This window comes from Squalius cephalus (assembly GCF_949319135.1).
Source record: "Squalius cephalus genome assembly, chromosome: 12".
NCBI lineage: Eukaryota > Metazoa > Chordata > Actinopteri > Cypriniformes > Leuciscidae > Squalius > Squalius cephalus.
This window is the reverse complement of record NC_137133.1, coordinates 184,719-211,988: the sequence shown is the minus strand read 5'-3', so window position 1 is coordinate 211,988 and position 27,270 is coordinate 184,719. Positions and strand designations below refer to the sequence as shown.

General features: G+C 37.6%; 2 protein-coding genes across 3 annotated transcripts; both read right to left on the bottom strand.

The window, feature by feature from the left end:
• Positions 1-2,929: 2,929 nt before the first annotated feature.
• Positions 2,930-10,834, bottom strand: LOC307168373 (NACHT, LRR and PYD domains-containing protein 1 homolog). Of its 2 annotated transcripts, none has more exons than XM_079888259.1 (6): positions 9,145-10,834; positions 8,860-8,924; positions 8,552-8,766; positions 8,009-8,253; positions 7,754-7,894; positions 2,930-3,265 (listed from the first exon to the last, which is right to left on the bottom strand). In XM_079888259.1, the coding sequence occupies exons 1-6, from the start codon at positions 9,241-9,243 to the stop codon at positions 3,077-3,079; spliced, it is 954 nt and encodes a 317-aa protein (XP_079744385.1). In that variant the 5' UTR covers positions 9,244-10,834; the 3' UTR covers positions 2,930-3,076. Both variants share the same exon structure in this region; 1 of them encodes a protein (XP_079744385.1).
• A 363-nt stretch (positions 10,835-11,197) lies between these two features.
• On the bottom strand, positions 11,198-22,483 carry LOC307168598 (uncharacterized protein; the record flags this gene model as incomplete). Its single annotated transcript, XM_079888727.1, has 3 exons — positions 22,259-22,483; positions 11,477-13,055; positions 11,198-11,210 (listed from the first exon to the last, which is right to left on the bottom strand). The coding sequence occupies exons 2-3, from the start codon at positions 13,015-13,017 to the stop codon at positions 11,198-11,200; spliced, it is 1,554 nt and encodes a 517-aa protein (XP_079744853.1). The 5' UTR covers positions 13,018-13,055; positions 22,259-22,483.
• Positions 22,484-27,270: the final 4,787 nt, after the last annotated feature.

Here is a 27,270-nt window from a genome sequence, read left to right as displayed (position 1 = left end):
CGGAGGTGAATCATCATCTTCAACCAGCGTAGAATTAATAGTAAGCAGTTGTTTCTGATGTCCTCGAAGTTTTGAAATTATAATGTCTCTTTCTTGTATCTTTTCCTGTAGTCCAATTACCAGTTCTTGTAGTTCAGCAATGCGCTTACAGTTCTCACAAATAAATGTTTGCCCAACGGCAATTGGGCTATGTTCAACATGATTAAAAACTTTGCCCATTTGGCAGACGCCACAAGTAATTGCTTTAAAATCATCCAAGGTATTAAAGTCATCCTCGTGGCAATGAGAGCCACCAGACAAGCGGCTTCTGGCTATATCACGATTCATGTTAACTGTGTGTACTGGGCATAAAGACGCGTTCTCACCACGATGTAATGGCTGTTTTTGGCCCAGATCTGCAGATGTGGGGGTGATCTTGCGAATCAGGCCTCCGCTCTTGGACGAGATTCACCGTGTTCACTCTGAAGTAAATAATTGCACAAACTTGCTATAGCCTGCATCATATTTAATCTGAGAAAATATGGTTGTGATCAGTAGGGTCTTTCCTTGCCATTAATGCTTGGATAACATGCCTACGTTTCCTTCCATTAATAATAATAATGTCTAGTGCGGTACGTGGCTGTGATATATATATATATATATATATATATATATATATATATTAGTGCTGTCAATCGATTAAAAACTTTAACTAGATTAATCACACATTTTTTCTGTGATTAATCGCAATTAATCGCAATAAAAAAAAGAAATGTTATTGTACGTTTTTAATATATTTTATAATGTAATAATTTCACAGTTAATCAAGTTAATGTAGAAACAACATAAAAACAGTATATTTTAAATACTTGTTTAATGGCATCTTTTTATGAATGAAGGCCAGTATTACTGATATTAATACAGCTACTGATTTTTTTTTTTTTCACATTTATTAGGCTTCAAAAATATAACAGTTTTTAATTTAAGTGAACTTAAAACAATGCTAACATAAACCCATAATAAATGTCATATTTACTCGTGCCCTTCCTGTCTTAACAGTTAGGAAATATACAGAAATTTAATAAAGTTATCAAAGTTATATGCAGTCTGCACTGCATAAACTATAAATTAAATAGTTAATCCTTATTAAAGCTACAAAAGTTATTTAGTCAAGAGCAGTGAGTCATTTTCTCTGTTCCCTTTGTTCTTTAACTTTACTGACAGGAAGCTTTATTGGCTGCTGTCCCTTTAAGAGCAGACAGACACGCGGATCTCACCGTTTATATACTGTCTATGGATCTCACACGCGCCTCATTCTCTCACAACTCTTTGTTCATTTTAGACTTTATATAAATCATTTAAGTCTGCCCTTATGAGGATAATCGACAAAACTGACATTTTGGGATTGTTATTGTTATTGTTAGTTCAAGCGCGGAAGAGAACTGGATTCTGGCGCCCTGTCTATGCATTGTGTGTGTGTCACATAAGGACATTCACAGACAGCGCATTCTCTTTTGTCTTTTAAAAATGTTTAAAAGCATTTAAATGAATAAGAGCGTGATCATATAATGTAAGCTAGCCAACGGATGGCAGAAAAGACGGATGCTGCGTTAATTGCGTTAAATATTTTAACACGTTAAACCAGACAAAAATTAATCGCATGCGTTAACGTTGACAGCACTAATATATATATATATATATATATATATATATATATATATATATATATATAAACTTATTTTTGCCGTAAACTTATCTTTGCCATGATTTTTGGAATGACTTATATCGTGAGAGGAAATATCGTGAGAGGAAAAAATGACATTTTAGTCGCATAACATCGGTTAATGGAAACGCCGTCATTTCGCAATCGTTTTTTATCGATATTTAGAAGAAAAAAAGAAAAAAAAGAAAAAAAAAAAAAAAAAAAAAAAAATTCGCAAAAGTTTTGTGCGAATCTTTAATGGAAACACGGCTTATGACACTAAAATGTGGAGTTACTATAATTGAGCTCACTGAAGCTGTTTTCATCCGAGTAGGTTCTCTCTCAGCCATAGGACCTGCAAAGTTTTTTTCGCTGGAGTATGTGTATGAGGCGCCGGACTGGACAAAAGTGAACCAAATGCCGTGAGCATGCTCGACATTGCGTGAGAGAAACCGAGCATAATGTAGTTTGTTTATAAATTAATTACACATTTCAGGAATAGAATAATCTCTATAGCCTATTGGTCTCATCTGCAACACTTTAATTAGTTTACATGGATATAAAATAAAACTACAAAATAACCTGCAAGGAACATTCAAAGAAAACATATTTGTTTGAACGGTATGAACATGTGTGGCAAGACATGCCTAGAATTTGGCTTAAATAACCTCTGACGATGACATTCTCTGTAGGTTATAAAAATAAACCCCAAAATATGATATTGTATTATTATTATTTATGTTAGTACATTGTTCAGTATTATATTGAGAACACTTTTTGTTAAACTGTTTACTTTTGTGAGGAAGAAAATACTTTAAGTAGGCTATAGCCTACAGTATGTCTACCAGTTGTAAAGGTGTGTGACAGTTTTATAATTTTAATTTGCACTACAAAGAGTGTATGTGTATTTATATTTGTATTACTATTTATTTATTTTTGGTACATTTCTTAAGAAGCTTCATTTATTTTTAGACTTATTTGTTGGCCAGTTGTGATCTGTGCAATAAATATTAAAAGTTCTAAACCATGTATTTTGTTTTGTTGTTCCACTATAGTAATGATACTATTTTAATATTAAGGTTAATAGGTGTCTCTCACATTGTCCCAGAGCAACATTAAAACATTGTAGATTAGTGTACAATGTTTTATAATAATACATTCTATTTAGTGTCCATTTCATTCATTTAACATATTTAATATTAGGGGTATCCAAGTTATTTCACATATTTAAACTTTTTTTTTTTTTTTAAGTAACGCAATAGTTACTTTCCCTGGTAATTAGTTACTTTTGTAATGATGTAACTCAGTTACTTAGTTACTTTTTGTGAGTAGTAACTAGTAACTATAACTAATTACTTTTTTAAAGTAACTTACCCAACACTGCTGACAATACTACTAGTGTTTGGCCCCAAACTTGAAAGTCATAACAAATGTCTGAATAATCTTACCTTGACGTATTTTGACATCCCATACAATTTCTTTGTGATGTTGCGACATCAGTTGAAGGTAAAAGTCCTCATTTGGAGAATCAATGAATACTTCAAAGAAATTTGGTTTAAAGGGCTTGTACTTGAGTTGTAACTTCTATGATAAAGAGAAAGGAAAGAAAGTTAGGTTAAGAAAGGTTAGAAAGTTTTGATGAGGGCATTGGTGTCATTTGGGTAGGGTAGGGGGAGGGGATGGTTAGGAGAGTTTATGCACTTTTTAATCATATTATTTATACACAGAATTATGTTGCTCTTAAAGCAGTTTCTTACAGGTATGCTTTTGGGGGCAAAGCGTACCAATATCGGGTTCTTCCCCTCGGCCTAGCATTATCTCCTCGCACCGATGGCGGCGTGTACACGCAGCGCCTCAGCACTCCAAAAATTGGTACCTTTTGTGTAGTCTATTGCCAGTTTACTTTTTACTGAGTGCCACGTATGCAAAGGCATATGTAAAATACAGTCAGAATGAACTGCTCATCATCAGTTTGATGCCCAGGGGCTGTATTTTCCACCAGGAAGATCCCAGTCATGACATACCGGTTGAGCGTGTTAGACCACCGGGGTCTCCGTGGATTACTCTCCCAGCTGGAAAGCAACAGAGGCGATGCAGAGAGAGAGGAAGCAGAAGCGAGGCTGTAGAGCCAGGGTACGAGCTAAGCTAGGCAGAGACCCACACAAGCCTCCACTGCCGAGCCTCTCCGTCACAAAAGCAAGATCTCTTCCTTACAAAATCGAGGAGCTGTAACTTATTACATCCGCGCAGCAAATCATCCCGGACTGCTGTATCATGGTAATTACGGAGACTTGGCTCAACCCAGCTATCCCAGCAGAGGCTAGACTCCGGTAAGAACAGAGGAGGGAGGCTTTGTGTTTACACTAACAACAACTGGTGCACAAATACCATAATAACTGACTCTCACCTGGAGTATTTATCAGTAAGATGTCACCCCTTCTTTCTGCCACGAGAATTTAGCTACTACCATTACTTTAGTCATTACGATGTCAGACACTGTAATTTGCTCTGGCCCCCTTCCTGTTCGTCGGAGTGATGAGATAGTCAGTAGATTGTATTCACTCAATGGCTGGCTGTCTAAGTGGTGTCCGCAAAATAATATAGGGTTCATAGACAATTGGAAAAGTTTTTGGGGCAGACCTGACCTGTTGAAAAGAGATGGTATTCATCCCTCCTGGGATGGTGCTGCTCTTCTCTCTAGTAATATGGCACATAGTCTTAAAGCTCAAACATGAAGGATTCATTAGTTTGTATATAGCCCACATTGGAACAAACACTACAATAACATCTTAGTTGATGACTTTATTTTTGACAAAAACATACTATATATATATATATATATATATATATATATATATATATATATATATATATATATTATAATATATATTTATTTATTTAACATATGAGCAGAAATTGGCGAACAAAGGCTTATTTGAAGTGGCAGTAGTCTATTTTATAGTAAAAACTATAATCTATCCAAAACTAGTCAACGAAATGTTGTCTTTCATATTTCGTGTGTAACATCGTTTTTATGATATATTAGGGCATATAAATGTTCATTTGCAGTTTAATACGTTGCTTATACAAAGACATTTTATTTCAACATATTTCAGTTGATTTTTACTCATCACAGTATAGCAATATAGTTTGGTAAGAGCTGTTCATTCATTCACACACAGACACGCGATTCAAATTTAAACAGTCGTTTGCGGTTTACAGACACAATTCCACATCGTGATTAGAACAAAGCACTTAAGAATAAGAACTTACTATTCCTCAGCTGGATCCGTTGCTCCTCGAAATGAAACTACCAGCACTTCTGAGGTAAATTTTCCAGGTAAAAATTTATTATTATTATGATAGTGTTATTCCTCACAGCATCGCAAGACAGCGTGAACAAGTAGCCTACATTAATCTGATTAAACTTGATGTGTTTTATTGAGCTGATGTGGGCGTTCACGGGTTTGCATGTATTGCCTCAGATAATTTGTGTTTGAAAAGCGCGCGCTCTCCGTGGGTGTGTTCACATTAACAGATAATGAGTTGTTATGAGCTGTAATCAGAACGACTGACATCTCTCTCTTTTCATACAGATTACATAAACAGAGAATTTTTTTTTTTTTTTTTTGAATTAGATAATTTAAAAGCAGACAATTAAATTATTATAAAGATATATAGCTCATGCCTGGGTGAATAGTATTCACTGAGTTTTGTTTAAGTTTAGAGACGTGCTCCAAAAAAAAAAAAGTTCATTTCAGAATTACTTCAGAATTTCTTCAGAATTACTAAGAAGTCTAGTTTCTAATATAATTATTTTGAAGTGTTGGTGCTTAATCTAACACTATCTAGTGTAAATGATAAATCACGTTTAACATTTGTGCTGGCTACTGTATACAGGCCACCAGGGCACCATACAGACTTTATCAAAGAATTTGCTGACTTTCTATCAGAGTTAGTTCTGGCTGCAGATAAAGTACTAATTGTTGGTGATTTTAATTTACATGTAGATAACGAAAAAGATTAATTGGGATTGGCATTTAAAAAAATTCTTTATTGGACAACACGTGTCAGGACCTACTCATCGTCGTAATCATACTCTAGATCTAATATTATCATATGGAATAGATGTTGATGCCGCTGAAATTCTGCAGCAGAGCGATGACATCTCAGATCATTATCTAGTCTCGTGTAAATTACATTTAGCCAAGGCTGCAAAGCCGACTCCGTATTTCAAATATGTTAGACCTATCACTTCTGCCACTAAAGATTGCTTTATTAATAATCTTCCTGATCAGTTTCATCATCTCAGCATCCCAGATAGCTCAGAAGAACTCGATATTGCAACAGAAACTTTTAACTCTCTCTTTTCCAGCACTTTAGACACAGTTGCTCCTTTGCGCTTAATGAAGATTAAAGAAAATAGTCCAATGCCGTGGTACAACGAGCACACTCGGCCCTTAAGAGAGCAGCCAGAAAAATGGAGCGCAACTGGAAGAAAACAAAACTAGAGTTTTCTCGCATTCCAGAACAGAAGTGGATCTGTTTGCATCAGAGGAATCTACCCATTGTCCGCTTTCGTTCTCACTCCTGAATGCATCGTGCCAAGGCTGTATCTGTTCAAGTGTTCGTCAAGATAGGTTTTTTATATCACTGGTAGGCCAATACTGGCTGACCAGAGTATGGTTTGTGTCTCTCCTGGAAGGCTCTCCTTGGGAGATTCCAACCAGGAGAGACCTTCTGTCTCAGGTTTGGGGAACAGATTTTCACCATGGCCAGAGATTTGGAAATTGTGGGTCTGGCCCCTGAGTGGTACCAGCTCATAGATTCTGGTCTCTCAACTGAAGTTGTCAATACAAGAAAGCTACATGCTCTTTAATGGTGTCTTTTGTCAGCATGGTTTGAACAGCGCCATCTTAACCCAGTTGACTGCACAGTTTGTTCAATCCTGGAGTTTCTTCAAGAGCATCTTTCGGCAGGATTAACCCTTAGCACCCTGAACGTGTATGTGGCCGCCATCTCGGCCCCACATTGCCGTTTCCTGGTGTCCCATTTCCTTTGTTGTGCCAGACAGCTCAGGCCTATCTGCAGACCATGGGTTCCCTCTTGGAATCTTTCTATTGTTTTATAAAGGTTGTCGGATGCTCCCTTTGAACCCCTGAAGTCAGTCTCAGAGAAGCTTCTGACCCTTGAGGTGGTGTTGCTAACAGCTTTAACTTCTCTAAAAAGCTGTAGAAAATTTGCAGGTCCTATCGGTTGCAGTCTCATGCCTTGATTTTTCCCCTGGACTGCTCAAGGTGATTGTTCCCTATCCTGATCACGTCCCTAAGGTGAATTCATCAATCTTTCATCTTGTTATTAATCAAGCCTTAAGCAAATTAGTATGTACATCCACCACTCAGACCAGTGGCGTAAGACTGAATAACTCTTTGTATGTTTTGGATGGCACAACCAAGGTTCTGTCACTTTCAAACAAACTATATATTACTGGGTTTCGGATGCAGTCTCCCACACATGAGGCATGCGGTCTCACTTTGCCTCGAGGCATCAAGGGGTGTGTCTTTGCAAGATGTTTGTGCTGTGGCAGGCTGGTTGTCTCCACACACATTCATTAGTTGAGTGTTAACCCCAGGTTTTCAAGTATTCTGGGGTTGACTCATTACTGTACTTACAGCTTTGTGTCGCAGTGTCGAAGTTCCCATATGTAACGAAGATAACATATGTAACCTGAACCTTATTCCCTGAGATGGGAATCAGACAATGTGTCACGTTTCCATACTTCAAGTACACCTCTGCGGCTAGCAACCTGTGAGGCGCCATTTAATACACATAAGCATGCATTACATGGCATCATCACCCAATGTCATCCATGGCCAATGAGATTGGGGATGACACAAACACACTCTGAAGGTGTTCACATAGCATCAAATGCATCAACACAGTGTCTTGTTGCCATCTCAGGTAACCGGGTTACATACATATCCTTGAGACATATTGTGATAGAAGACTGTAGGAGTATGCATAAAAATAGCTTTCACACTGAACTACAATCAATAACAATACAATATTTACCGTAGGTATGATTTCAGAATTACACTCAGATTTCCTCATTTTCTCCAGCGTCTTCAGTGAAAACCAAGTTTTCATCAGAAGTGAGCATTCAGGCGCTGGCTTTGAGATAGCCTTGCTATCTGTCTCATTTTCTTCAACAGCCTACAGAGAGGAAATGTCATACTTTTCAAAATGTATATATTTTTTCTTCCATAAAGCCAAGACACTTTGAGAGTCAGGAAGGGGGATCATCTTCAGTTTTTCAAAAACATTTACCTCTAACATTTTTTTATCACTTGGAATCAAGTACACATGAAGAGTCAGGTGAGATTTCAAAGTTTGATAGATCAGTGCTTCACAGTGATAATTCACAGGGAGGCCACTCCTCACTAGAACACCTCTAGGGGAGAAGGTGTGGTCCAGAAGCTTGGCATGGAATCGAGTTAACTTGCATTTTTCAAATGAAACTCCACTGTCTTCAACATGAAGAATTCTCACTGCATCTTTAATGGGAGATCCACCTGTAATGTATTGAATTAAATCATTATATGCAGGTGCAAACTAAGCAAGCATTATAATTAGTGCATTTTATAAACTGATTTTTTTTTTGCTTAAAACAAAACCAATTAAAATGTAAATCTCTTAATCACAATCAGAGACTGTGGCACTGATATATATGCTAGACAAAATAATGAATTCAATATAGCTAGATGTAACAGTATGACTTTCTGTAAAGCTGCTTTGAAACAATGTGTATTATGACAACTGCTGTACAAATATATTTTACTTGACTTTTTGAATTTATTACAATAAAATTACCTAAACACAGAAAGTGAGGTAGATAGACTGCCGTCAGTTTTCCTGAGATGATGGCAATATCCATCAAGGGGCCACATGGTGTAAAATGCTCCATTTCTGGAATATCATTTACACTTTCCCAGTCATGAATGAGATACTCCAGTTGAACATCACAGGAGCATTCAATACGAAGACCAGTCCTCCTGCATTCATAACACCCGGATGCTAGATCCATTCTGGTGAACAAAGATTCATTTAGGATTACCATTGCTGTAAACAAAATATGTACAATGAATATAAGAGATGCAAATATGCAGCAGGTACAGCACCTGTACTTCATCTGTGCATCATTTGAGATCACAGAGGGTTCAATCAGGTCCCATTCAGTTGAATCCTGAGACAATATGTTAGGAATTAAAGATCAACTACATTTCAACAATTACAACTGGTTAAACATTTGTTTTCTGGAGTAATTAAATATTTCAAAACTAAAAAAAATTACACTGAATAAAGTCAACCCAAACATTACACTAAGACAATAGGAAATGAATCAGAAAAGCTGGTTAAAAAAAAATAAAAATCCAATTAACTGTTTTTTTTTTTTTTTTACTTACCCTGACACTGACACAGGTTCGACATTGTCTATGTGATGCTTGACAGAATAAAAGATAAAAGATCATCAGCCATAAACTGCCTTCGTGACAACAGAACATTTTCTATTCAAATGTAGAATTTTGTTTTATGTTCCTTGTTGGGCTCTGGTGTGTCACGGTATACTGATCACTGATAAAATGTGTTTTTATTTCATGTTATTATCATGAACGACCAGTGGATATGTGTTAAAATGTGTAAATAAATATAACATTTTAGAAATTGAAAGTTTTTGAGATATAGTTACTTCATATTCATAGTTATGATTTTAAAGCCCTCCCAATCAAACCAATTGGCTCACATGCATTTAAGCACTACATGCCTCTCAAAATTATAGAGAATTATTACTCACGTCTGATGTTGTAGGCTACAGGGCCATTTATTTTAAAGCCAAGATAGAATGATACAAATCCTTGACCACGCACACTGGCTGGATTGTGTGGGGTTACTTCAATCTGGTTAGCTCCTCTCAGAGCAAACACCCTGTGGTCTCGAACCTCCCCCTGGACTCGTTGAAGATCCTGGATTTCAGCTTTCTCATCACCTTTGGTTAGAACATCCATTTGATGTTGGTCTACTTTTGATCTGTGCACGATTCTCTGCAAATTTTCACCTTTCCCAAGGAAAAAGAGAGGCACCAAGTACCGTGAGCGCAGGTGCTTTCTGTAGGTCCTCTCAAAGGCTTGATGCATATATTTTACACACTCTGCGAGGTTTGGACGGTTTGGTGTCCCTTGTTTCTGTTGATCTTCTTCAGGCCAAAACAACAAAAGCACTAGCAGATAAAACTCTGGGTTCCTGTAACTTTTGTCTTCCTGCCACTGTCTCCTTAGTATGTTTTGAAGCTCTTGCTTTGGCCTGAGGTACTGAGATGTGGGTAACTTGTTGCACAGAATTATGTTGGCGAGAATGTTATTTTGGTTATCATCAGCATTATGTACACTGCATCTGAGGATCTTCTCCAACTCTGTATCACAGATGTCTTTGTCTAAGAGATGCAGTAACCCTGGAAATGTATTGGCTTGTTTCAATTCAAGAATTTGCTGTTCACTTCGGGCAGCCTGTTCCTCCTGTATCACATACCTCCTGTAGCATTCATCAACATCTCGTTGAAAGTATGGTGGTTCCTGTTTATCAATGCTTGGTTTTGAGTATGTCATATAACACTGAAAAAAAATATTTTTTTCATTGATTTCATCTTTGAGGTTCTTGAGGAAAGCATTATAGTTTTTAAGTTTTTGGTCTTTAAATGAAGAGCCAAGAGACATGACTGATGTTTTCCCTCTCAGAAACTCTGCCCATTGTGGACTGTGCTTTGTGAGAGCATCAAAAAGAATCTTGATAACTTGGATGTAGCCAAATATGCCCCTTATATTAAAGGCGTTTGGAACACTGTTGTTTCTAATATCTGATTCTTGCTCTCCTTCAGCTTTTTCTGACTCCTCTTTGAATGCTTGCTCTTCTTCAGCTTTTTCTGACTCCACTTTGAATGCTTTAGTAGCAGAAACTGCATGCTCTAAAACTCTACGAGCATAAATCGGCGATGATTTATCCATGACTGTTTTCCTCAGTCTGTTTTTGTAAACTTGTCCGAGTGTGTCTCTAAAAAAAGAATTCTTTGGATCTCTTTGAATTGCTAATTTGGCAAACTCTTCAGCCTTTGTGTAGTCTTTCAGTTTGATGTAATAGAACCGTGCAAGAGCTTGAGGATAGAAGGCATCTTTATAATACAGATTCGAGGCAAACTTCAACACGTCAACACAGCTGGCCATTTGGGGGTCTTCTTCCATGATGTCAAGAATGAGTGTTGAAAACTTGTCATCCTCTTGTTCACCTTTTTGTCTTGTGATCAGAAGGTCTTTGCAAATGTGTAGAAAGTCAGTCTGCTTCTTTAATGCTTTCACAATAGAATACAGAAATTTGTATGTTATGTCACCTCTTGTCATAGAGCAGGCAAACAGCATTTGCATACAAGCATCAGCAATCATAGGATGAGCAATACGGACACATCTGTCCTCACAGTGCTCTGCTGTGTATATCACCAAAAGTTCCATGAACGGAGTCATTATCTGTTCAAATGTTTCATGAGACTGCTGACTTGCAAAGAATTCCTGACACAAAGTTCCATGCAAGCAGGAGCCTGGTATGTATGAATTTAGCAGGGCTAAAAATGAGAAGAGTTTTGTGTTTGTAGAATTCTTGTTGGCTTTGGCATAACGTTTAATGTCATTTTTTATGAGATTTTTAACAAAATCTTTTCTGAAGTTTCCAAGCATTATGTTATAGCTATGAAACTTCTCAGAATCCTCTCCATGCTTGTCCTTGATCACTGCCTTGTGTTCCTTAAACAGAGTTATTTCTTCTTGTAAAAGCTCCATTTTGAGTTTCACAGTGGTGCTTTTGGGAATTGTTTTCTTGCCTTCTACATTCATGATGATGAGCATAGGAATGTTATCTCCAACACTTCTCTTTTGAAGCTCCTTATGCAAGAGGCGTGATATTTTCTTTCCTTCTTCCCCAACATCCAAAAGGAGAAGCACTGTGTTATGATTCTTTTCTCCTCCCTCTTTGAAAAGGCTGATGATGTCGTTTTTGATTATCATTATGTCAGAAGTTTTGTCTGGCTGAAGTCTGGCACATCTGAGCTGTTTCCTCAAGTCCCACAGCACCCGCATAGCTAGTGTTGATCCTCCACTACCTGGGTGGTGAAACAGATTGATGGTTGTCACATTCCATTGGCTCTTTTGCTGCACATTGATCTGCTGGATCAAGGAGTCATAGAGGTCTCTCTTGACAAACAAGGAGCCTTCATGTTCCAAACAGTAAAAGTCTATCCACTGGGACTGACCTCCTTTAAGAAACTCACACTCTAGGTCCTTAGCAGACAGACGATCTAATGGCTCATCTTCATACATGTTAGCCCATAGTATGTCAAGACAGGATTTGGAGAAAATGTCTTTTTTTTTTACTTGTATTTTGCCACCATTTGGTGTTGGGAGCATGCAAAATTGTGGGGAAGATGTGAGGGGTTTGGCGCATTTTAGAACTGACCGATAGTGTGGTTTTTCACTAAAATTTCCAAGCATTCTGTTGAAGCCCCTGAATTTGTCATATCCTTCATGTTTCTCAGTAACTTCATTGTGTTTTTCCCTTAGTCTTTTTTCTTCATCTTCAGACAGGTTTGCCTCAAGACTGAACTCATCTGATCGTGTAAAGTCCCTTTTGATGCAGTTTAGGATAATCACGACAGGAATGTTTGCTTTGATGTTCTGCCCATTTATTTCCTTGATCAGGTGTTCCTGGAGAATTCTTTTAAATGGCTGATCTTCATTCATCTTTTCCTTGATGTCCAGCAAAAGCAGCACAGTGTTCTGATCCCAATCATCTCCCACCAGAAAAAGCTTGACCACTTGCTTTGAAAGCTCTGTGACATCCAGGGCAGAGTCTGCCACTCTGGCACATCTGAGTTCCTTTCGAAATCTCCAAAGAACCTGCATTGCGAGTGTCGAACCGCCACTCCCTGGCTGGTAAATCAAGGGCATATCAATGACACTCCATATTTTCCTTTTGTTTTTGTTAACTAACTGAATCAAATCGTTGTAGCCATTCCTTGTCACAAATTGTGTGGCTTCCTTTTCTGACCAATAAAAATGCAGCCACTGTGGTGGAGCTCCTTTGAGAAAATCTGCTTCTTTTTTCTTGGCATCATCTGGGTCAATGTTCTCATTCTCAAACTTGTTGGACCATACAATGTCAAGAAGTGAAAGGCAATCTAAGACCTCGGTAGAAATTGGAATTGTCCCACCCTTAAATGAAGGTATAGTGTGACCTTCCATTATCGACTAAAGGGATTTTTCATGTCATCTGGTGTTAGCTGAGTGAAAAAAAATAAATAAATAAAGAAATGTCTGGATATAAATACACGATTATATCACATTTCACAGCTACGGAAGCCCTGAACAGCATCGTGAAAAAAAAGAAAGAAAGAAAACTTATCTTGTTAATTCGAGATATTAAGTCGTTATTTCGACATATCTTATTTCGATATATTAACTTGTTATTTCAACATAATAAGGGGACATTCCTACATGTCACGGTATGTTCTGCTGCGTCAGTCTTCCACTATTGCAGTGTGAACTGATATCCAGTGGGCTATAACCCATTAGTCAACTAATCACACATTTATTAATTTAAATACTTAAGTTTAATATATATTGGAGAGAATAGGCCTATACTAAACCATAATGAGCATTTATAGGCTATTCCACAATCAATTGCACGCATTAAGCTTGCCACAAAGAACCAGCAGAAGTAATGATTATGAATGTGTCAAAAATAGCAAGGAGACATTTTAATTGTTTATTAATAAACTAGAGATTTCGGTGTCAGTGTCGGCTGCAAAGATGAAATTGATGGTGCTGAATCGCCATCTCTGCAGTAAAGAACGCTCCAAGAGAGATATGTACATTTAATATTCAGAGAATAGACCATTTATTTTTGTTTTGAATGGTTTCATTTAAAAGTATTTCAAGCTTTCTTTAGTTATATTTCTCATGTCTGTAAGGCAAGTAGCCTTTGGTTCATTTATGAGACAAGCTCCTGTTCATGAGCGATGCAAGTGATCTCGTCGGCGCCTCCATGTCCTGATTATATATATGGTCTGCTATATATTTTCTTCTGATTTATGAGCGGCATGAGCGGTACAAGAGTGGAGGGTTCGCCGGGCCCGTGAGCGATTGAGTGGATCGCACTGGCAGAGCGCAATATTGAACAGCGCTCCACTTTGCTCACATGCTCTGGTTGAAATAGTCTTGGCTATTGGACCCGCTGTAAGCCCGTGCCGTACGTGTCCGATCCGCACCCGAAACATAAATATTATTACACCTGTTACATTAAATATGCACCGTGCAGGCAAGTAGCGTGGCTAACTGAACAAGACTATTTACAAAAACATATGAACTTGATAGCAGTTCTGACTTTTTTTTCTTGACGCAGATTGGACGGGTATATTTTCACATGTTGCTTCACAAATTAATTGTATCACTGAGGTGGAGAAGATAAATAACTAGTATTATTAAATAGACCTATTTAGTTAAAAACAAACAATTCGTTTTATTCAATTTATGAATTTCAGTCTCTCTACCTCTTCCACTCTGAAAGCGAGGACAAAAGCTGATGTGTTTTGTAGACATTTAAAAAAAAATCCTAATGTTTGTACATTTGTTCCAACCATTTGATATCAACAAGTTCTTCCTGTGTTGTCAAATGAGTTGTCGAATTTTTGGTTTATTGTTTGTTGATAATATGAAGGCTATCTGACTGTATCATTATTTATTCAAAATTATTAATATATTACAGAGATGTTACTCATATTGTGTTATATAAATAAATAAATGCAATGCTGTTGTAATAAGTAGTCAATAATTAAACAATTGGTAATTAAATCAATAAATTCTTAAGAATTTGCCTACCTTTATGTTTTTTGTCCAGTAATGTTTCATTGTACTTAACGGATCCCAGAAAGAATTGTGTTAAAGTTTATAGCCCACTGGATATCAGTTCACACTGCAATAGTGGAAGACCGACGCAGCAGAACATACCGCGACATGTAGGAATGTCCCCTTATTATGTCGAAATAACGACTTCATATCTCGTAATAATGAGTTATGTCGAAATAATGAGATGTCGAAAAAAACACTTAATATCTCATAATAACGAGTTATGTCGAAATAACGAGATGTGTCGAAATAATGACTTAATATCTTATAATAATGACTAATGTCGAAATAACAATATTATGTTCGAAATAACGACTTAATATCTCATAATAACGAGATATGTCGAATTAATGACATAATATCTCATAACGAGTTATGTTGAAATAACGAGATACGTCGAAATAATGACTTAATATCTCATAATAACCACTTATGTCAAAATAACAATATTATGTTAGAAATAACGACTTAATATCTCATAATAACGAGTTATGTCGAAATAGCGACTAATTATGTCGAAATAACGACTTATGTCGAAACAAGAAGTTAATATCTCGAAATGACGAGATAAGTTTTCTTTTCTTTTTTTACCAGGTTCAGGGCTTCCGTACACAGCCTAACAATTTGCGTGTAAAGTTGAATTGAAAAAATTAACGTGAATTTGAGGATGTTTTAGTGTATGATTTGTCCTCATTTTGCTTTAATAACAGCAAGATTCAAGCTGACATAAAACATGATGATCATGTTATCATAACAAAGGATCAAATCATCCTCAATAGGATTGTGTTATATACGGTATAATTTGTGTTGCGTTTAATTTCCTTTATTTCTATATTTATGATTTAATTTTATAATCATTAGTCATTTATAGTTGTCATGTTTAATAGCATTTATTCATTTCAATCATATATTAATTTATAATTTAATTTAATATTTTTACTATTATTATTCATTTTTGTCTTTTTTATATATTTTATATAACTGATTTGACTTATTTTCTTGCTCATGCAATGCTTGCTATTGTTGTTTAATGTTATGATTGTGTGGTTTTAAGGGATATTTGTCTTCCTAAGACACAAGAGAATGTCTCCAATTCAAGGTGTTTTTTTAATCAAGTTGCCATCCGCTGACAGCGTTTTTGATCATTTTCACCAAACTGTCATGGCCCCCAGAATATTGTTAAATGAATATCTGCACAAAAAATATATAAAAATAATGACTAGCCTCTGCTTTTAAACAAAGAAAAAAATGTTTTATTTTAGCTTCATGCATTCCTTTTTTTTATCAACACTTATATGTTGGTAGGTTTCACAAAAAATAAACATTTTGAACAAAAAGCTGAGAAAATCAGGGCTGTGTTTAATTTTTATGCCTTTCCCTCGTCTCGTTGTCTCGGATGTACGTCATTGCAATCGTTGCATGAGTGCCCACTAGAGACAGAACCCTTGAAATGTGTTTAAATGGCCCTTGATCACTGGAATCCGCAATGGAGTTGAATTATTATTTACAGTTTTCTACCTCAGGAATTTGTTTTGTGCACCATTCTATTAGCCTGGAAATCCAGACCCAAATCTGAGAGATTAATGGTCCGGCGTCGACTAATGAAGCTCGGCCAGCTCGAGGGGCGGCACCAAGCATACATTTGAAAATCTCACTGCACGCAACTGGATAACACTACGACCAATCACAACAAGCCCCATACGCTCCGCTACCAGCGGCGCTCACTGGTAGATTAGACTCTTACCGTATCCGGTCGGCAAAACAGAAAAAACGTCCTTCTTGCAAAGGAACGATTTGAGCACCGTCTTCTGTTCCTCTTTTAGATTATAAGCCGTTCATTGTAGCGGCCAAAGCCGTTTCAAACAACTGGTGTTCATCCATATGAGCATCATTACTCGACGCCAGAGAAACTCGCTGAGCAAGTTCAATTTGTGCTATTGCGAGAACTCTGGATTACCAGAGTACCATTCTATAGGCATAAGTGTATAATTAGGCTGTTAACAATGAAATAAAGACAAATATTAAAGGTCCCGTTCTTCGTGATCCCATGTTTCAAACTTTAGTTAGTGTGTAATGTTGTTGTTAGAGTATAAATAATATCTGTAAAATTATAAAGCTCAAAGTTCAATGCCAAGCGAGATATTTTATTTAACAGAAGTTGACTACATCGAACGGCTCGTTTGGACTACATCCCTCTACTTCCTTCTTTAATGATGTCACTAGACCCGTTTCTTGACTAACCTCCGCCCACAGGAATGCTCCCTCAACTCTACCGAAATTCGTTTATGTACTTGCGCACTTCTAATAACTTACTGTGTTTACTCAGCTCTTACGGTGATTTTCTGAAGTAAAACTGACGCTTCATCTTTTGTGTGATGTACAATAAACTTTATTAAACTCATCAGTATATGTTTGATCATCATTCAGACAGCAGACTTGTAGGCTATTAATAATGGATACATACAAGCAGATGACAAATACGTTATAATAAACTACTAAACCATACCTGTTTCATCTCTATACAGAACTCTGACTCTGTAGGCATTATTGTCCGAATCGAAATGAACACCGTTACTGAGAGTTTATGATATCTTTATGATAAATTGTCCTGAGACTGAGCGGGAGCTTGTGAAGCTCCGCCCCCTGCGTCGTCCAGCAGCAGCTCATTTGCATTTAAAGGGCACACACTGAAACAGCGTGTTTTTCTGAGCCCCCAAAAATGACAATTTAAACATGCTGTAAAAAATGATCTGTTGGGTATTTTGAGCTAAAACTTCACATACACACTCTGGGGACATCAGAGACTTATTTTACATCTTGTGAAAAGGGGCATAACACGGGACCTTTAAAATATATTCATTTAGTTATATGAGATATAAAATATTATAAAACGCACAAAAAACGATAACAATACAATCAACTGTATCAGTCAGTTTATGGTATCTATAACAAAATAACTCCAATATCATACACTAGAGTCATGTGGGGTGGGGTAAATTATGCGCAATCTGCTGTGACATCACAGTAATGCTGCATTGTTGTCTATGAATCTGCCTGAAGTGTACATGGTGAGTAGACTCACTCCCTCAGTCAAAAGCGAGGGGTTGAGGGTATAAACAAACAAAATAATTATTAAAAAAATTATAAATAAACTTCCCTCGCCCACTTGACAAAATTGAATGCACTTCAAAATGGTTGTGGGGATTCCTCCGAGGGGAAGTGCTTATGGAAGTTCATGAGTGTTGTGTTATGTCTAATAGTGGAGTTAAAAGCAGCCCTGATCTCTCCTTCTGTCGCTTGTTTCTAGATGGATAGCCGGTAAATTCTGTGAATGACAGGGAAGCGTTGTGTCATAAAAGATGGAACAGCTTGTCAATGGCGGGGAAAGAGTTATCACAGTATGATGTGTTTCTACTGTTTTTGCTTGGGTATAATAGCACTTGGTGGATTAGTACTGGTCAGATGAAGTCTGAGCGATGAAACATCCAGACGGATTTTGTAGGGGTGGTTAGAATCCCCTTTCGAATGGGAACTTTCACTGCATATATGCGCTATGAGTAGGCATAGGCGGATAGATCCTAAGGTATCGGTATTTTCGATACTGGCATTGTATCAAAAGGATCAATTCTCAAATAGAAGTAGCGATCCACCCTGGTTTTTTTTTTTTTTTTTAAACAAGTGATTTTAGAATTATTTGTATACTCGTAGTAGGCCATATAGTATAATAATATTTATATAAATAAGATTGTCAATGGGAACTATTTCTTCTTCCGCTGTGTCTGCGCTTGCCGCTCATGACTTCACGACGCACTCAGTCAGTCACACTCACAGTCAGTCAAAGAAAGCACAGTCAGCATGACTGAAAGAAAAAGAAGCACAATCTGAAGGTATTTCACTCCAGTTAACAACGACGAAGCTCCATGTGACATTTGTCAAAAAAAAACAATAAGCCTTTGATGTGGCAATACCACAAACATGACATCTAAAGCATCTAAAAGTAAAACACCCTAAAAAGCACATGACGTCCCTCCATAGAGGCATTATCCAGGAACCAAGTTATCATTAGATTAACTGAATTATTTAAATAAAAAAAGTTGAGTCACCTTTATTTATATGTTGTTTCAGATATTAAGTCATTACATAGGCCTATATTTGAAGAGGAGCAGAATATTACACTGCATATGGATCTAAAGGTTTAAACCGGACATTTTAATTTAAACAGAAGGATTTTTATCAATACATTTTATACATTTTTATTAGCCTATATCAATTTCTGTTATCTTGTATCTTATAGTAGATATCCTTAATGAAATCATGAACATATTTTTTATTTATTTAGGCCTATATATATATATAATTTTTTTGCTTAATTGTTTATTAAATAAATTGTAGTTTAAGTGTCAAGTAATACCTGGGGGAGATTTATTACCATAATAAATTCTGTATGCCTGTAAAACAGCTTTATGTATTGTATTTTATAGATGACTTCCAGAGAGCATCAGAAATTACAAGAAGCATAGTAGAGATGATACTGAGGGACCTCCAGCCAATCTCAATTGTTGAAGACAGAGGACTTATTGCAGTTGTCAAGACTCTTGATCCACGTTACCAAATCCCTAGCCGGAAAAAGTTGATGGACGGTACAATTAACTAAATGTATGGTCACTGCAAAGTCTACCACTAGTCTACCACTTTTTTTTCTACCAAACAAAGTAATGGCAACATTACAACAAGCTACCCATGTGATTCTCACAACAGACATGTGCCCTCAAGGTCCACAGAGGCATTTCTAACTGTGTCTTGTCATTTCATTGACAACTGGCAAATGTAGGGATTTGTGCTAGAAACCTGCAATTTCACTGCACAGCTGACAATATTAGTGCAGAGCTGAAAAGAATATCTGAAGAATGGGGCAACTCAAAGGGTGCGTGCAGATGTCACAGACAATGGTGCTAATATGGTTTCTGCAGAGCATAAGTCTGAGTGGAGGCATTACCCATGTTTCGACCACACTCTGAACTCGTGAAAAAAGATGCGATAAAAGCATCTCCTGAGATCTCTCACCTGCTGGAAAACTGCAGAAGAATCGTATCATTTTTCCACCACAGCACAAAAGCCACAGAGAAGCTTAAACAGCTACAAAAGCAACTGAAGATGGCAGAACATAAACTGATTGTTTCAGTTGAAACCAGGTGGAATTCAGCTTTCTACATGTTACCACAGCCCTCTGTCTACTTGGGAAGAGTGACCTGTGACTGATCTGTTATCCACCTAACCATTGAGGCCTGGAAACCTTTTGAAGAGGCAATATGTGAAGTATCAGCAGAAAAACACGTTTCTGTCTCACAGGTAATTCCCCTAGTATCACTGCTTCTTAGAGCAACTGCTGCCAGTGAGCGTCAAGGCAGCTCTTTTACCACAGAACTGGCACAGCAATGTCAGCGCAGATGCCGTGGGGTTGAAACCATACACAGTCTCGCTGCCAGCACCTTCCTTGACATTAAATTTAAGCACCTTGCATTTACTTGACAAAGATCATGTAGAAGTCATGAAAAAGCAACTCCTGCCTGAAATGCACTGAAATGTCCACTTGGCCACATCAGAGAAGGCTGCTGCACCACCACATCTGTCCTAGGGTCTGTCTCTGTACCTACAGCAAGCTGTGCCTCATCATTAGGCGCGTTCCCATTACCCTTCAAATTGCGCGAATTGAAAATATGCTCAATGGAAACATGTCAATTTCAGGCAATTCGAAAAAAGGAATATTTCGCAAAACTGCAATGGAAACAGTTTTTGCGCATTTACAGGTCACCTGACGTAGATGACGCGGTGTGTTTGGACAGAATACGAGACAGAGCTCTTTATTAAATTCATATAAGACAAAATAATTACAGGAATACTGGATTCTAAACCTCAAATAAATGCCACAATCAAGACCTCGCAGCAGAAATGAGTGAGAAAAGTCCAGAAACTCCTCATATGAGCCGCTCACAGTATAAGGGTCTTTCCATGCCATTAATGCTTGGATAACACGCCTACGTTTCCTTCCATTAATAATAATAATGTCTAGTGCGGTACGTGACTGTGATATATATATATATATATAAACTTACCAACATCCGATGCCATGATTTTTGGAATGCCTTATCGCGAGAGGAAAAAATTAAGTTTTAGTCGCATAACATTGGTTAATGGAAATGCCGTTATTTCGCAATAGTTTTTGTCAATATTTAGAACCAAAAAAAAAAAAAAAAAAAAGTTTTGCACAAATCTTTAATGGAAACGCGCCTCGTGACTCTTCCAATGACCCCACATACTTCATCAGCTACAGCTAAAGGTGGCGTATGGGAGGATTTTGACTTTCAAGTTCTGTCAGCACAACAACAACCAGGAAGCAGTGTATCTATAATTGTAATGTGCCGCTATGCTGAGGAAAAGGCGGTTCCCCGAATGAAGACCCATTAGTTTGGTGGAGAAATTACAAACAAACCTTTCCATCTCTCAGCAAATTTGCAAAAAATATTTTGGGATCACTGCAACATCTGTGATATTTTTTCCAAAGCAGGGTTGTTGATCAGCCAAAGAAGAAACAGGCTAAAGGGGAAAAAAATGTCAACACTCTCTTATTCCTCCACAAAAACCTATAAATGGTTTACAAGCATTTTACAGCTTTCAGATGCAGCAAGGTGGTTGCTATAGTGAAGAATGTACACAGGGCATGACTGTTTGCTAGGGTACTATCCGATTTGACTAAATGATTTGCCTGTTGCCTTGGAGCGATTTGTATTTTGCAATACACTAAGTCGAACTTTGAAGTAAAACTAGATTGAAAAAAAGACTAAGTACAGAAAATTTAAAGAACCGCAATGACAAGATAGAACAAACAATGACAGTCAACATTATTATTATTATTATATTGTTATTATTAGTCAGTCAACTAATTGCAAAGCAGTGACATTTGACAGTTCAAAGTAAAGATTTTTGGATTAATTTTTATTTTTTTTGTTTTTAATTTTATTCATTTTGTGCTTAAAAAAAGTCTAATAAGATTTTCATGCTTCGTTTGCATACAATGAGTTTAAGGACATAACCAACTCAAAAACAACACTCACTATTGAAAAACAACAATACATCTGGGTATTCATGATGTGGACTGAAAGCATTGAACAAACCAATCAAGGAAACGGGTGACAGCTGTAACTGATAATCAGACCAAGCTAAACAGAACTAAACATGCTCAAAACTCGCCCAAACAGACAAGAAACACAGAGGCTCCCTTACAATTGTAGTAAAGTTGTGTTTTTTTTTATTATCTCTATATTTGAGTTTAAAGGTTATTGTTTCATAGATAAGTGTCATTCTGTGTAAATGTACAACAGAACATTGTAATTCCTGGAGAGGTAGTAAGGACAGGTAAGATATATACGTTTAATATTTAAAGTGAAGCTTTGTTCTATATAGGTATATGATTCATTTTCGATTTGCCTTTCATAGTAAATCACAAGTGAAAGTTAACATTGCGGTTGTGTATAAGATAAAGATCTGCAAAGACACTGACACATTCCAAATATCTGCTCACCTGCAGTAGAGAGTATTCCTTCTGATTTGAAGAGTCATTTCAGGATTGTGTGGCCTCTGTATTTCAGAAATGCGTTGATAAGTTCACTTCACACTCAGCACTGTTTCAGAATCAGTTAAACTTCTTTATAAAGCCACACCCATATATACTACAACACACCTAGAGAAAAACAACAAGCCCAGACATATTGTCACATTGTGGGTTTTGTTTCTTGTTCCTTGTTCTAGTCACGTGATCCTGCCATGTTTTCCCTTGTCTGTTGTGTCATGTTGTCATTGGGTCATTGTTTAATTGTTCACAGGTGTCCCTTGTCTTGTCATCAGTCTTTTGTGTATTTAGCACTGTGTTTTTGTCGAGTATTGAATGTTTCACGTTATGTTGTGTAAGTTTATGTTCTTATTTTGAGTTCCATGCCTCTGTATTATGTTTGATCACGTTTTGGAATAAATTGCATTTAGGTTCTCATTAGTGATGGCAAAATTAGGCTTCCTGAACCACTGAGACCTCGCAGCCCATTGCTTCAGCCAAAGGTTCATTACTCGAAGCTTCATTCAGCATTGCTCACTAGTGACACCTAGCTACTGTGCAAAGAAATAGCAGACACATTAATTCATTCTGAACCAGTGTGTGTCCCCCTCCCCCCGGTCTGTTTTATTTATTTATTTTCTTCTCACTGTTAATGTCTGTAACCTTTCATTTGCAATAATAAAAAGACCTGAGCAGACATTTGTCCATTGCCTGGGTATAATATAAAATATGTATCTTTCTCTGAATTTACTTGTGCAGAGACAACTGTCTCACACACACACACACACACACACACACACACACACACACACACACACACAGTTAATTAATTATTCATAAATTGTTTGGATAGTGATAGTATGAACAACAACAGTGAGACTGTGTTGAGTGCAGTGCTTATGGTGGAGGGAGTGTAATAGAGTAAACTGCAACAGAATGGTCTGGGCTGGGAAAAATTGTTTCTGGGGTTTATTGTGCAGTGAACTGTTACTAGGTTTAGTGCAGTGTTGTGCTTATTGGACTGGGGATATAGAGGAGCAAACTGCAACACTGCAGTCTGGGGTGGGTGAAGGAAGGATTACAATAGATTTTTATTGAGAAACAGAATTATTTCAAGTGTGTTGAGGTTTAGACGATTCCTCTTATCGGACAAAATCTCTCCAGCCTTCTCAAAGATCCTTTCACAAGGAACAGAGGATGCAGGGGAACATAGAAATGCCAGTGCCAGCTGGTGTAAATGAGTACACTGATGCTTCTGTTGAGCCCAGACAGGGGAGGATTTCCTCTTTCTTGCTGGTCCATTACCAGGAAAAAGGAAGAGGTCACAAAAAGCAAACAAATCAAAAAGCGCAATCCAGTCCAGATCCAAAAATCCAGAGCAATCCAAATAATCTTATCTAATTAATATAACAAGACTATAATATAGCTACTATAATTAATAATAACAATATACTATAACTATTCTAACCTGATATAATGTAATAATATACAGCCCTAAAACATATATGACACAATAATGACAATGACAATGATAGTTCTCTAACTCTCTGACTCTGACACTGCTACAACTGCTTCTACTACTCCTGCAACACACACAAGGCGGCGCGAGTTTTGAACCGCCTTTATCCGGAAGCGACACTCGGACCGAACCGATGACGTATCCACACAAACTGAGGCCTCGTTTGTCATTAGTCACATGATTTTCACGTTAACAACACAAGCCTCGAATCGCGGCTTCATCTGACACACCCATTTTTTCTCGACACAAGCTCCGACGCCTCGGCTCAAATGTCACATCACTAGTTCTCACTTCTACTTGCCTCCAGTGGACTTCATTCATTACACATATGCTGTTCATTACATTTACTATGAATCATACTGATTTTTTAATTGCATATATAACATCCCGAAGTTCAAAAACCCTAGAATTTATTGGAGATAAACACTTTACAAGGTGTTTTTAAGCTTAGCAGCTACTACATTTTAGAACTACACCAGATATTTATTTCCCACAAGATCAAAAAATAGCAATTTGCACTAATCATTCCATTTAAAAGTTCCCTTTCCTTGGTTTGTAATAGATCTTCACATCATTCATCAAGGCATGAACCTATTTTAGGTACATTTATATTTGATAGAATTCAGATTTAAGATAATAACTAAGCCTACAAAAATAAAATAAAAATTGGATGTGATCCTCAAGATGACTATTGTCTTGTAAATAATTACAGTTTGTCACGAAACTGCTCCGAGACACGAAGATCGATCCAAATGCAGCTTTTAATAAGGAAGGTCGTACAGGCGGGGTCAAACAGGGCAGACAGAGCAAAGTAGATCAAACAGCAAGGGTAATCCAGATAACAGGCAGAATTCGGGGCAGGCAGCAATAATCAAAATTCCAAGAACAGTCCAAGTCAGGCCAGGCAGATAACAATCATACAAATGAGGAAACAGTCCAAGATCAAAAACCCGATAAACAAAACACAGGATAAACGCTCAGAAATGCAGTGTGACACAAACAAGACTTCACAGGGAATGATGGGGTGAACCAGGCTTATATGGGGTGAACTAAACAATATAATGAGACACAGGTGAATGTGATAATCAGGGATGATGAGTCCGGGCAGTGAATTATGGGAAATGTAGTTGTGAGTGAATAATGATAGTCTGATGTGGAGTGCCCTCTGGTGGCACTCAAGGGCACTCCAGCTGGTGACCGTTACACAGTTTTTCTGAATTGCTTTCTTAACAGAATAAGAATAAGAATAAAACCATCACTCATTTTCTCAAAACCTTAAACACAAAACCAAAATGTCAAACCGCATTCAGAGAACTTCTGACTCTTATGGCAAAACCAAACAATTGCCTCAAAACCATTTTATCTGTGCTCAAAATCAAGCAATGCTCTCAGATCATACACACAGCGAGTCAAAATTATAAACACTACAGGTCATTAGACACTACATCAAATAATGGAGAACAGAATCCAAAGCATGCAGTTACAGGAAAGGGAAGAGTTGTGCAACTGCAGAATCACAGTCAGTGAGAGAGAGAGATTCTGCTTCAGCATCATGTCTTCATGTTGGTCCGGCTGGAGGAGTTCCCTTTCGAGGGAACGAGAACTGTGTCGAATGACACTATGGGGGAACGCCCTTCAGCGTAGCGCCTCTGAAGCATGAATGAAACTAAGCCAATCCTGATTGGTGTTGTGTTATGACGTAACGTGTGACAGCATATGCGGAAGCTACAAAAGGACGTCGGCACACAACAGAGTTAGCTTTGATCTTTTAGCTGATTTTTTTGTGCCACTCAATCTGAACGGCACACACACACCTGGACAGAGTCACCTGAATGGACATGCAGTTGACATATCACACAAGGACAATGATAACACCACTCCGCCACAACAACCTCTGCTCACAGACACAATCTCAGCTGAGCCCAGCCCACAGAGCTCACTACAGACAGACATATTAGAACTGCTTAAGAGTTGCAAACTTGTAGACTTTTTTTATCTTCCACAAACACAACACAACAGTTACACCTTCTCAAATTCTTCATTGTAGGTGGACAAATCCTATTCTACAAATCACTAATTAAGAAACTCATACGCTCATATTTTTGACACAGTTGCTGCTGTGAATATGGTGCAAAACGCATTTACACACCTGCATCAAAAAAATGTGAAGTCACGGAGAAATTTTGCAAATCAGTATGTGAATTCATTCAATGAGAGTTGCACACTTGTAGAATATTTTCTCACAATTGTCTTGTATATTTTTCTAGCACAAACACAAGTACATAACTACCCTTGTGAAAAAGAAGTGTGCTTAATTATATTGAAAGTGTACTTTTTGTGTACTTCAAATTATTTAATTTTTTTTTTTGTTTTTTTTTTTGTGTTAGTTAAAGCCCCATTATGTAGGATTTCCGTTTTGGTCAAACAACGACCCCTAGAGTCGCTGTGGACTACTTGTATTTAACGTTACTGTCGTAAATACCACTCACGCAGCAGTCTCTTCACTCACTGATCCTGAGCCTGATGCCCCTGTATACCGGTCCCTGTTCAGTCGGATAGAAGCTGTAACGAGTGGCAATAAGGTGTGTCCCCTTTAAGAGCTGCGCGCGCCCTGTTTAACTGACTCGGCACAGTCTGTATTGTATGTGCGCCTCGAACACACCGTAAGCGGATTCTTTCTGTTTGATGCTCATTCTTGTCCTATTTTTGTCTATCAAGTAATGCCGTGGACGGTAGAACGTGGTGTGACAGACAGTTACACGAGTTCGATTGGGGAATAAACACAACGTGTTACAAATCGTCGGACATAGAACAAGCACAGCTAGCCTCCGAAGATGTCTACTAATCCATCAACAAGAACGCCAGGTGCTTTTTAGCTCACACCAACGAGTAAAAAGCTTGTCCGAGTGATATACAGTATAAGCAATATCACAGAGAACCACAAAATCACTTTCCAGAACATTCTCATTCACAGTTCCGTGCTGGTGGAACGCACTCCCCTCCCTCATCCAGAATGCAGAATCCCTGACAACATTCAAAAGACAGCTGAAAACCAATCTATTCCGTGAGCACTTAACCTCTTAAAAAAAAAAAAAAAAAAAATTCCTTTCCCTTTGAAACATCACTTATCAGGCTTATGCTACTCTGAATAATATCTGAACTTCGTCTTTTGAGCACTCCTTGCGTTGTTGTTGTTTTTGCCTCTTCATGATGACTCGCTTAATTTAGTCCTAATTTGTAAGTCGCTTTGGATAAAAGCGTCTGCTAAATGACTAAATGTAAATGTAAGCAATATACTTACAAGTCCAACAGCATGCGAGGACGCGTTGGGGGAAGTGAGGTAGCCTATGCCGTAAAGCAGTCGAATTTTGTAGTTCTTTTTGTGCGCGGGTGTTACTACCCGAACCCCGAAGTTTAAAGCAGCACTCAGTAGCTTTGGGATTTCTTCGCTGTATTCTCGCTTTTT

Coding starts and splice junctions, on each gene's coding strand:
- LOC307168373 (XM_079888259.1), bottom strand. CDS start 9,243: ATGTTCTGTTGTCACGAAGGCAGTTTATGGCTGATGATCTTTTATCTT. Junction 8,925..9,144: donor GAACCTGTGTCAGTGTCAGG/GTAAGTAAAAAA, acceptor ATATTGTCTCAG/GATTCAACTGAATGGGACCT. Junction 8,767..8,859: donor GATGCACAGATGAAGTACAG/GTGCTGTACCTG, acceptor TTTGTTCACCAG/AATGGATCTAGCATCCGGGT.